Here is a 12222-nt window from a genome sequence, read left to right as displayed (position 1 = left end):
CACTGTCTTTCTTCCTCTCAGTCTTTTATTTTGAATGTCTTTACAACCTGTAGTCTGTCATTTTCTCTCTCATGGGTTAGAAAGTAATCAGATTCATGCACTCTATTTTTATTTTATCTTTTAGATCCTTATATTCAAACAACACCCTATGCACCATTGGCAGTAGTACAGGCTTATTTAAAGTTCATTGGTAAAGTTATTGTTCCAAATTCTTTATTTCCAAATCCATCTACCTTTGTTAGTTAGGTCAGAGCGCATCAGAAGTCTACATCTCTGACTGTTTTGTTTATGGTTCACTGTGGGAGCCACTCAAGGATACCGTGACTTCTCCTCATGCACTGAAATGGTGATCTTTAATTGATTGTGTTTTGGAGCAGATTTTTTTTTGCAAGCATCTCTCTCTACCTCAGAGAAGAATCCATAACCAAAGCAGACTGATAGCATCATGCTTGATAGGAATGGTGTTCTATTAACCAAGGTATGAATGGCACTAAAGCTTCCACCAGATGTATGATGGTGGTGTGACACGGAATGCAGCATTCAGACCAAAAAGTTCCATATTTGTCTTATCAGATTAGACATTTCTTTTTGTCTTATGCATTCATTTTTAAAGATCTCATATTTTAGACCTTTCCAGTGTTATATTTGCAGTTTTTATATCCAGAAGATGATATATTTTGGGGGTTTTAAGCACCAGAAACCATCTCATTATAGTTTTACATCTTCTTTTCTTAACGTCTCTCTGTGGAGCTCTACCAACAACGGGCTGTTTTGTGCCTGTGTCTTTAAGGAGGATTGACATCAGTGACCCTTTTTTTTTTGATTGGCTGACTATCTTCTGAGTGATGCCCAGGATAACCACAGGTTGTCTTTGGTCTTGTAGATTGCTAACTCCATGATTGAATGACTGCTCTATGTTTTCTTTCACATTAAATGTTGGACAGCGGGATGTGCAGAGGGCCATGTGGCGTATGACATGAGCAAGAGTCATCACAAACTTGTAGAAAGCCAAATGATACAGTTTCTGAATACAGGCTGTGTACATTTGTCCATGGACTGAGCATTTTGAGACTTTCACAGTATTTATGTAGCACCTAGACCTGCTTTTTAGTCAGAAAAGAAATGGAAATCTGAATTTACACAACATGGGACCCTTAAGTGCTGTTTGGCAAGGTTGTGTTGAGCTGTTATGTTTGACCTCTGATGTGACTCCCTTCTGGTCATGCTACTGTAGAGGCCTGACTGATGTTATCCTGCAGAGATATCTATCCCTCTGATGGCTCTGACTTCCCTGTAGAGTCTGAAGCTCTGTCAGAGGGACATTTGGCTTCTTGTTCACTTGCCTGACTAAAGCCCTTCTTGTCCATTTACTAAGTTGGCTGAAGCACCAACTGTGAAAAATCATGGTGTTACCAGACTTCTTCCTTTTCTCAGTGATACCCATACTGCTCACTGGAAGATGTATGGATTCAGCAATTTTATGAACCCTTCCATGCATCAGTGCCGCAACACAAATCTGTCCACATCCAGATTTTTCTGACTATTGGACTTTAAGGGTTTTCTTGCTCTATTACTATATGTACTGTGAAATATGGAACATTGTTTATAATCGTAAAGAAATGTCCCAATATAATAATGTGCCTCTTATTCATGTGCAGTCTTATTTTCTCTCAGGTAGTATTTGATCACTTGCTGGACAAAATTCAATAAGATTGTCAACAAAAAAAAATTAGCTACTAGTATAATAGTCAATAGCCTGCATATCGAGGTATATTTAAGCATTTTGCTTTTCATGATTAATATACAGATATATATTTTTTATATATATGGCATCATTATTATTGAGACAAAATTTGTTTTCATTTTTAGTCAGGTTTACGACAAAACAATGGATCTGACTTGTCTACCAAAAACACAGTAAGCTCTTCCTTTAAATATCCGTCTCTCCCCATATCTGTCAGCAGCATGCGTCTGCTCTTCTCCTTCCATAAGTAGCAACTCTCAGAGGGAGAAGAGGGTGATTCCTGCCGTGCACTTCAGATAAGACACAGCAGGGAACTCTCTTCATCGCTCTTCAACCCTCTCGCCACTTAACATTCTTCTCCCCAAAGGAAATAGCCCCCATTTATTCAAATGCTACAAAGAACTGTCAAGGCATATATGCAGGAATATGAGCCATGACTAACCAATTGGCTTTTGCACTTGTGAAGGAATAGGTAGCAACACATGGAGTGCTTCTCATCTAGCGTGCAGTGATATCCAGTATCCAGGCCTCGGGTAGTTCCAGTCTTTGCACCGTATTGTTTATTGTGTGTCTCATTTATGGAGAAGTGATTGGATTGTCTTATAGGTTAATAAAAGCAGAGGGATTCATTGCCGAGTATTTTGCGCCTGGTCAACCACATTGACTTCACAGGGGTCCAATCAATTGCCTGATGGAAAAGCTATTGAGACCCAGTGGAAGGTACAAAAGGCCAAGAAGAAGCTTGTATGTGTGATGGCTCTACGCTCACTGATGAGCTCCACAGTGAGTTGCTAAGCAAACTTTACTGGCTGGAGGGCCCTCTGTAGTGATGGACTCCTGTAATACAGAGAAATTCATCATGTGGAGCTGACAAGCTACGGTAACTTTTTAAATAGGTTGCTTTATTGTTTGGCTCTTTTAGTATGAAAATGCGCTACTTATGCAAAGTGAGCATGATGACCTTCATAGCCAAAAGAGAAAAGAAGCAGATCAGGATGATTAATATGAATGGCTAACGGTCATATTCAGAGTCTGCTTGCGGGGAGAGATGAGAGATTCCAAACTCTAATAACAGCTCAGATCTGATCTTCACCCGCACACAGTGAAGCCTGCTCACCTCTGAAGCACCACACTGGTATGCTGACACACACGGATGAGAGTTGGTCATCTGTGCTTCTCAGCAAAGCTTTGAACTGTTGTTGCCTGAACTGCTTTGAACACTGTGCCTCTGTCAAATCTGGAAGATCAAAACGGCTGCTTGTGTATGTGCGTGCGTGCGTGTTTACAGATTTGAGGAAGAGCGTGAGACGTTATTTACTGAACCTTGTGGCGTTCGGTGTTAATGAGTTATTGTTTTACAGGTTGCTGCGTAGAGAGATAGAAACTGGCAGGCTTCAGGGGAAGAAATTGATATGTCATATCACATAGTTTCTCCACACACACCCCGATCTCATCCTCACACGCTCTTCCCCTTTCCAAAAAGAGATACACACACACACACACACACTCACCCAATGCTCAACTATCAAACTGCCTCCTTGACATCAAAGCAAAGTTGATAATGTTGATATCCATGCCAGACACACACACACACAGGTACATCAGTGCGCACACACAAAGCAGCAAAAGCGGTAATATTTAATTAATTCACCTAGAGTTTGATTTAGTATATTTTCATCCATTTAATGTGTTTCTGTGCTGCAGTGTCATGCTGCAGGCTGTGAGGTACCTTTGGAGGTGTTTCCAGTTTTCTCATAAGCAGACAACTTGACAAGCATAATAAATATATCAGAGAAATACAGCTTAGATGTTTATTCAAATGCAGTTATTGTTGTGGGGGAAGGGATTTGTTACTCTGTTCAGCAATTATCGATGAGGTTTGTTTCAGCTGCACTCAAAGTGCTGCAGTGGAGCTTCTCGGTGACCAAAGCAGAACATTGTTATTTTAGTTTTTTTTTTTTTTTTCCTGCAAGAAACATTTTCCTTTGTCAGTAATAGGGAATTTCTGCTTCAGCCACAGCATTTAGGGAAAAATAATATTAACCTACGGTAAGTTCCAGACAATCAGGAAAAATCCTGATCAGTAGCAATGAAACTTCCAAACCTGGCATTTTAAATTTAAAATGCATTTTAGTCAGGACCTCTTTTGTCAATGTAGGCTTTTATTGCATGACAGTAATTTACATTTGGAGGTATCGCTCTGTTTTGGGACCTCCCTGCCCTCCCACTTGCTTACATTGAAAGCCTAAGACGGGGAGAGCACACCTGCCTGTCCTTCCATATCCCTACATGGAAGAATAAGGCCGTGAGAGCAGCAGCAATGACCGACAGAACAGAGCAGGCATCAATGACAACAGAAATTACTTTGATTAAATCAGATGCAGCATTAAGGGAGGAGCTGGGTGGCGGTGGGTGAAGCAGCTTAAATAAGGAGCCCTGTTTGAGATTTGCCAATGAATGCTGAGCTTCAGCTGATGTGGGCTGGTCTCTGGATCAGCTGTCGAGCTAAGCTTGACTTTTTCAGTCTTGGAAAGTGCATTTTTTTTTCTCTTGACTCAAAACACCTCACTGAGCTCATTGCTTCATTACTGCCACATTTCTGAAGCATCTCAAGAGTCTCTGTTGCCAATGTCCAGAGTTTGACACAAAATTTGGTGTGCCCCCTCTGCTCAACTTCATGGTGAAATTGCAAATTTCCTACATTTTCCCTGTTCCATGTGCATTACTGTGCTGCGTTCTTTGTATGCACAACAAGAACAGTCTCTGACCTTTTTGATCACCTCTCATAAATCTCAGAAATGACCTGTGACCCCTTAAAAACCTGTTGTTCTGTTGCCCCCCTTTGGCATCGGTTGCTGTATTTTAAATCACATGTGGCATTCTGGCTACAACAAAGAAATGTGTTCAGCACTGCTCATGTTGTGTAGAGAACAATTAGAGAATGCAAAAGGGGGGAAACTGAGTAGGAAGAATAACAAAAGCAGTAAGACTGATGAGATGTGTGTACAATAGCTGTATAAATTCCTCTAGACAAAGTCAGTTAGCCTCACCTGCTGTCCTGTTGTTGTGCTCTCTGGGTGAAAGCCTCCTGTCCTTCAAAGCATCACAGTGTTTCACATACACACACATTTTGTCACGTAAAAAATTCATTATTCACATATATGTTCACACTGTCCAAACTAACGTGCACATGTTGTAACACAAGATTTACACAGTTTTATTGACACACTAAATCCGTAGCACAAATTGACACACACACACACACACACACACACACACACACACACACACACACACACACACACACACACACACACACACACACACACACACACACACACACACACACACACACACACACACGCACGCCCGCACTCAAATGTACCTCCACACTCCCCTGACAGACTGTGGGGTCAACCGGTCTTTTACCATGTCACTTTAGCTTTGGCTCAGGGCCCAGCTTCAGTTCAACACCATGACCTCCCCATGTGGTCACACACTCCCCTGCAGTAAACAAGGCCACACACTCTAGGCTGCAAACACAGGTGAGTGTGTGACTGACGAAGAGAGGGAGAGAATAGTGGCCTCATCCAAGCGTTTCTGTCAAGCAGTACGTCTGGATATTTCCCATTCTCCTGCACAACCTTTTTTTTTTTCCTTGTATCTGCAGGCATTCTCATTCCTTAATAATTCTATGTGTGTGGCTGTTTTGAGATTAAATTCCAATTAATGAGGATGTTCCTCAAATTCAGAGACCAGTTGCTCTGCACTACCTGTGGACTGTTTCTTTCTGTGGCCTCTTTTGTTTCCTCATGCCATGGCCAAGACAAACGGCGGCACTCTGATATGGCATTGTGCAGACTTCCTGCCCAGTTGCTTTTTGATTGCCATGGCAAGTTTTTTTTGGGCAACAAGGATAGGAAGCACTCATTCTGCCAAATTGAGGTGGCATAAATTTGTCTGGTGTGCCAGCTCGGTATGGTCACTCCTCTGAAACACTCTTCATGCACACGACGTGATGAGAAAAGTTGAGCTCAAAATGACCGTGTGCCCATTATCTTTGCACATCTGTATCAGTTTAGGTTCCATTTGCAGGAAGTTTAAAGGAGCTTTACTCCAATTTTAATGCTTCTTCTGAACAGGAATGTCAATTAATCTTTTTTAGAACCATAAAAGAATCATATAATATCATGCAGAATGGTCAAAAGGTTCATTTGTATAACGATTGCTATGTGGCTTCAACATTTGTCTTATATCCACTGCTGCTTCTCTGACACACAGCCCAGCTCGATACTATACTCCTATAGTCCTCATTGGATGTGTGGGTGTGAGTAAATGATAACTGTACTTTTATTTGGGGAAACTATTCTTTAAAGGGAGAAGTGAAGAACTTGTGACAAGGACACATCCAGAGGCAGTTGGATTTCCTCGTGTTGAATCTTTTGTCCATCTGTTGTCTATGATAAATCATGACAACAACTGTGTGTGCTCTACCATTTGTCATTTTGGGATACTGAGCAGCCATCTTAATTACTGTTTGTATTTATCCACACTGACCAAGAATACATTGTTTTTGCAGTCGTGGTTTTGGGGAGGAGCTCCGGAGGATGAATATGAACATTCACTGTCACAACTGGGACACTATGTTCAAAAATTCTGACTAAATGACATTATCATCCGCAGCTCTGTAGTTAGATAAGTATTTTCTGTAAACCACATACAGGTCAGAAGTGTAGTCACTACTTCAGCAGTGGTATTCATCTTGAATATTTCTGACTGTAATAATGGAAGAAAATATTTTCCATCTGTGTAAATCAGGTCATGAAGTTGGATCATGACTGTCTTGATGTTTGCATGTACTCACTGCTGTGTGTGTGTGTGTGTGTGTGTGTGTGTGTGTGTGTGTGTGTGTGTGTGTGTGTGTGTGTGTGTGTGTGTGTGTGTGTGTGTGTGTGTGTGTGTGTGTGTGTGTGTGTGTGTGTGTGTGTGTGTGTGTCTTTCTTTCAGAACACACCTGTGGGCAGGTCAGTTTTCATGGTGAATGCCACAGATCCAGACCAGGGCGTCGGAGGCAGTGTTCTCTTCTCTTTCCAGCCACCATCTCCCTTCTTTGCCATCGACGGGGCCCGAGGCATAGTCACTGTCATCAGATCTCTGGACTACGAGACAACGTCAGCCTACCAGCTCACTGTCAATGCTACGGTCAGCACACATATCGTACCTTAGCAAACACCCAATACACTTGGCCAAATTAATGCTCACGCACAAACTCTTCTTATGTTTTTGTTTCTATCAGGATCAAGACAAAGTGAGACCTCTATCTCGGCTTGCTAACTTAGCAATCACCATCACTGATGTCCAAGACATGGACCCCATATTCACCAATCTGCCCTACAGTACCAACATCGAGGAGGACATCCCCCTGGTCAGTAATACTGTAATGCATCACATGCCCACAGTTTGTATCCTGTTCATGCAGCTTTTATGTGACACCCCTGTAATCTTCTCATATTTTTCTTTCTATCCTTCACTGATGCCAGCATGTTCCACTTATCTTTCACCTCATTACTCATCTCCAGCTCCACCCGTCCCGTGTTCGCGCTCTTCTTTGATTATTCAGGAGGTATACTGAGCAGGCACGAGAGAAATACGGTTAAAAACGATGGCCGGACCTCTCATCCTCTTCCCTGAGCTTCCCCTCCAGGAACCCACACACACACAAACTCAGCCTGGGGGCCCTGCATACAGCACTGCAGGTGTTGGAGACTGTAATTACTGCAGGAGATTTACAGTCCTGCTTCAGTGATGTGAGGCCTCTCGCAAAGGTCACCGGGGCTATAGGATTTATGCTATCTCATGTGCTCCTACTGTTGCACGTGTATGAAGTATGAAGTCTGCGTATCGCAAGTCCTCAGCAGCAGGGTCTCCCCGTGACCTTACCTTTGTCTTTATTACAAGTAGGTTTATAATGGCTATCTAATCCACGGAGTGTCTGCTTCCCAGAACCTCATTATGCTCACTGCTCTGACTCAGCCCCTGAAGTCAGCTCCCAGGTGGCTAATGGTCCAGCTATTGATGTTTCCACTTGTAGAGATGGAATTACAAACACAGGCATAATAGTGTCCGTCCTTATTTCTGTTTCTCACTCTATCAGTTTTCATTGTGTCTCTGCCTGAGTCTCTCACCCAAACCGGCACCCCGATTCACACAACCACCCACACAATCCCCCGTCCCCAGCCTGTCCGCGCCGTAGTAGAAATGTCAAGTGCTACATTTGCATGCATATTAACGGGGCATGACGGAGTCGACGCCCGGTGTCTCCCTGACTCTCTGATTCATCAGCTGTCAACCAGGAAGGTCACAACAGGAGGAAGAGGAGCAGAGAGGGAGGAGGGGCAGGGTGTGTGTGACGGTACGGAAAGAGAATGAGATGTTGGGGTGAAATGAGAAAAAGGTGAACGGAAAGAGGGGAAAAGCAGCGGGGACAAAGTTACAAAAGAGCGCCGTCACTTTAGATCACAAAGTTGACATTAGTGAGCGGATTCCAGATTTCCTCGCAGCTGCTGAGCAGCATTAATCCTCAGTAATACTGCCCGGGAGTACTGCGGCTCTTGCCTCTAACAGTAGGGGGCAGTGTGTAATCCTATTACAGCCACAATGCAGGCTGAGGTCACGGCAGGTACACAAACCAAAATCTGAAATCTGTTACTGAGCCCTTTTGACCCCACAACAGATAGTCAGGATTACAACAGTGAGACACAGAAATACAGAGCGCTCGAACACACAAACACGCACATCTCCAGTGACCTCATGAGATATTTTAACAGGCATGTGTCATTTCCATTATGCAGTGTTTGGTGGTGATAAGCCGAGGGCGTACAGTGATGGAATGAGTGTCAACTGTTCCCAAGGCCCATGACATTTACACGTAGGGATATCAAGCTTGGATCCCTGTCATAGGTCATTTCTCAAAGGTGTGAGTGTGTGCACTGTTCCTGGCTTCCTCTCTCTCTCTCTCTCTCTCTCTCTCTCTCTCTCTCTCTCTCTCTCTCTCTCTCTCTCTTTTGTTTCTCTGTTTCTGTCTTCCTCATGTTCTCGAGACCATCAACCCGTCATGCCGGGAAAAAGTTTGACAAAGGAGCATAAGATATTTATTTTTTTCAGATGAAATCATAGGGCAGGGTTTTTAGCTGTTACGGCTATGCTTGGACTGACGTTTAAGCCCCCTTCTAGGACAAACACAATTTGGCTGTCAAATCAATGAGGAGAAGAGAGAGAAAAGGAGAATGGGTTGTGGGAGGTTGGGGGGGGGTGGTATCCACTGTATAGCTAGAAATGAAAGGATGAGGAGGGGGAGAGGAGGACTGGGGAGATGCGCTAGTGTATGTGCATGTCGGTGTCTGGGTGTGAGTGCAGGAGGGGAGGGATTGTATCTTTGACGGTTGATTGAACATATTCCACTTGTGTGGACAGCTCGAGAATATTGCTCATATTACTTCAGCATCACTTCGCCTCACTCACATTCTCTGTCCCTTACTTCGCTCTTAGTCTGTCCCTGCATCTCTCATGTTCGTGTGTGTGTGTGTGTGTGTGTGTGTGTGTGTGTGTGTGTGTGTGTGTGTGTGTGTGTGTGTGTGTGTGTGTGTGTGTGTGTGTGTGTGTGTGTGTGTGTGTGTGTGTGTGTGTTTCCCTCTGAGCTGTTGAACGGTGTGAAGCAGTCTCTCTAAAAGGCTTGTAATTGATTCTGCTGTAATTGATCAATGACAGGAGATGTTTTGGCAGAAATGGAGCATAAACATGTCTTAGACACAATTTGCAGGATCAATGGGAGGCATCGCTGCTTGGGTGTGAATGAGAGGACTGAAGGGGGGAGGGAGACAGGAGTGAAGGAAGGAAATTGGGAAGTAGGGAGGGTCTCTATGTCTCTCGCTGCAGCACAGGGGTATTTAAGTATCACCACCGTGTCTGATTGAGGCACGAAGGCTGAGAAAGCTCAGCGGATCAAAGACTTTTCAAATAGCTTTCTCTCTCTTTTTCTTTTTCATTTTTTTTTCTTCCCCAACTGTCACACTTTGGTTTTGTCGAGTAGCAGACTCATTGGCACAGCTGGAGAGTTTTGAAACAATGAAAGGAGAAATGAACCCAAACGAAGCACTAATAACACATAAAGAGAGAATAGTTTGATTTGCCTGCCATGATGCTTTTTCGCCTGTTGTTGTAGTTATTTTTCTTCCTTTTCAATCTGGAAATGCAGCAGATAATTGGAAATGCATTGCTCTCAAATTGCTTCAAAATTTGGTGGGGGAGTGTTTGTGAGAGAAAAATGGTCATTTAGGGTCTTTGCTGGATTTGACCGGGAATACTGGCCTTTCAAATTGATGCTTCAGTTGCAGATATCTCTGATTCACTTCCATAACGGATTTTTAAATTATGGTAAAAGCCACCACCATTGTTTTTTTACGTAGCAGAGGACAAAAACCATAAAATGGGAATCTATAATTACATCATATCATTTCTCAATAGCTGCTGCTGTGATACACACGTCAGATTAAAGTGGAAACTGCAGTATACATGCTGAAACAAGTCTTTGAAGATTGCATGCATCGTATATACTTATCTTCTGTGTGTGTCTCTGTAGGGATACGAAGTGCGGAAGATAACAGCCATTGACCAGGATCTTGGCCGACCGAGAGGAATCGGCTACACCATCATCTCAGGTCTGAGTCCCATATTCAATCTGACATCCTCAGCACAGAGAGGCGAATCGATCACCTCTTATCATAATTCCGCAGCAATAATAGACAAGTCTCATCAAGCACAACAGTCAATAACAGCAGCGAGCAGCTCCACAGAATCGGAGAATAGGCCTGGCTGTAAGCAGTTATTAATCACTGTTTTGGTGCTGTTGTGCAGACATCAGCCTTCATTTAGCGTTATCATTTTCAAGTTGGCCTGTGCCATCAAAACAGGATTATGATTTGTCAGTGACAAATTTCACCTTCGGCAGAAGAGTGATCTCACGATTTTCTGTTGTTGCCCACTTGTGTTGTTTCGATTTTTTTTCTTTCTTTCTTTCTTTATTTTTTTAAGATTGTCGGAAAAGCAGTTTGTGTAAAATGCAGTGCAATAAAGTGTCAGAGCTAATGACGACCATATTGAGCTTCCTCTTAAGATCCATAACTCATGTTGGTGTTACTATATCTGAGAGTTTGACTTTAAAGAAGACGAGAGGAAGCTGCAGTTTGCATGGTGCTGATAAGGCTGTAGCAGTGATCCTGCTTTAATACTCCTGAACTCCGTTTCCTTTCCTCTGCCAAGGATATGATGTTTATGCCTGCCAGTTACTTTGTCTGTCTGTCTGCCAGGAGATATCTCCAAAACTCCTGAACAGACTTCCATGGAGGTTGGTGGACATATTGACCTTGGGGCAAAGAGTTTGATTTCGGTGTTGATCCACATCTTGGATTTTGTTATTAAGTCTTATCTATGAATAATGACATGGAATGACATGAAAATACACAAACTCATTTAGTAAGTATGAGGAATGCTGAACTTAATTTATAGTAAGACAAATGTTTTATAACAGAAATTATGTTTTGGGGTTCAACAGAACAGCATCAAGTGTTGGTGGAGATATTATTTGTGTCCGTATGTGTCCTGCTTCACCTTAAAGTCCTTCTCCACTCAAAAATCTGGTTTTACACATCCGTACCAGCAATAGCCATAACAGACAGTATTATGTTCTAGAGTTGTTTCCTATTCAGAAATTTCAGTAGAGCCACATCCAGCTACTCATTTAAGTTTAAGGTAGGTAGGTAGGTAGGTAGGTAGGTAGGTAGGTATATACTTTATTAATCCCCGAGGGGAAATTTTTTAACAGACTCCACAAAGGTGACTTTCACAGTCTTGCAAATGAAGTTATTTTTTTTTAACTTCATTAGAGTTCAGTAGAGCCAGCTACTGAACTGATGTAAACCATACAATGGGGAGAAACTACAATAATCACAGGAAAAGATATGGACTGACTGTGTAAAGGAATAGAGAGTTTATATGCACCCTGTTTTTTTTTATTTTGACTGTAATTATAAAAGCCAATTATCAGATTAATGCAACCATCAGGTTATCTTACAGCAGGTTGCAGTGAACCAACTCGTGACTCAACATAGCTCAGCAACAAGATAATGACAATCTTCTAAATTACCATGTAACACCATGTGGTTTATTGTGCCCACGGTTAAAATATCTTCAAAATTAATCTTTCAATTTCCCTGTTTGTATTTTTGAGCTGCTAATATATTATCTTTTTGGCTGCCACACATTGACTTGACTATCAAATAACTACAGTGATAAGTAATTATTGTTATGCAAAGGATGACTAATTAAATGAATATGACACACTGTAACTGTTGCAGGAACTACACCTATTGTCCACCTGATGTGTACTAGTATGATTGAAAAGCCTTCAGTTTGTTGTAGTC

The 12222-nt window shown here is 42.4% G+C and overlaps 1 protein-coding gene across 1 annotated transcript in view; it reads left to right on the top strand.

Moving 5' to 3' along the window:
• The window catches only part of cdh23 (cadherin-related 23), a 175983-nt gene that overhangs the window by 65455 nt on the left and 98306 nt on the right, over nucleotides 1-12222 (top strand). The window contains exons 7-9 of the mRNA XM_069690023.1: nucleotides 6752-6946; nucleotides 7041-7169; nucleotides 10383-10461. Of these exons, the coding sequence (XP_069546124.1) occupies nucleotides 6752-6946; nucleotides 7041-7169; nucleotides 10383-10461 (403 nt within the window). The remainder of the gene's footprint in view (nucleotides 1-6751; nucleotides 6947-7040; nucleotides 7170-10382; nucleotides 10462-12222) is intronic.

Source organism: Brachyistius frenatus, unplaced genomic scaffold (assembly GCF_029030835.1).
Source record: "Brachyistius frenatus isolate BFR_SWC_R1_liver_20210118 unplaced genomic scaffold, ASM2903083v1 Contig_8, whole genome shotgun sequence".
Lineage (NCBI taxonomy): Eukaryota > Metazoa > Chordata > Actinopteri > Embiotocidae > Brachyistius > Brachyistius frenatus.
This window is presented reverse-complemented; position numbering and strand designations above follow the sequence as displayed.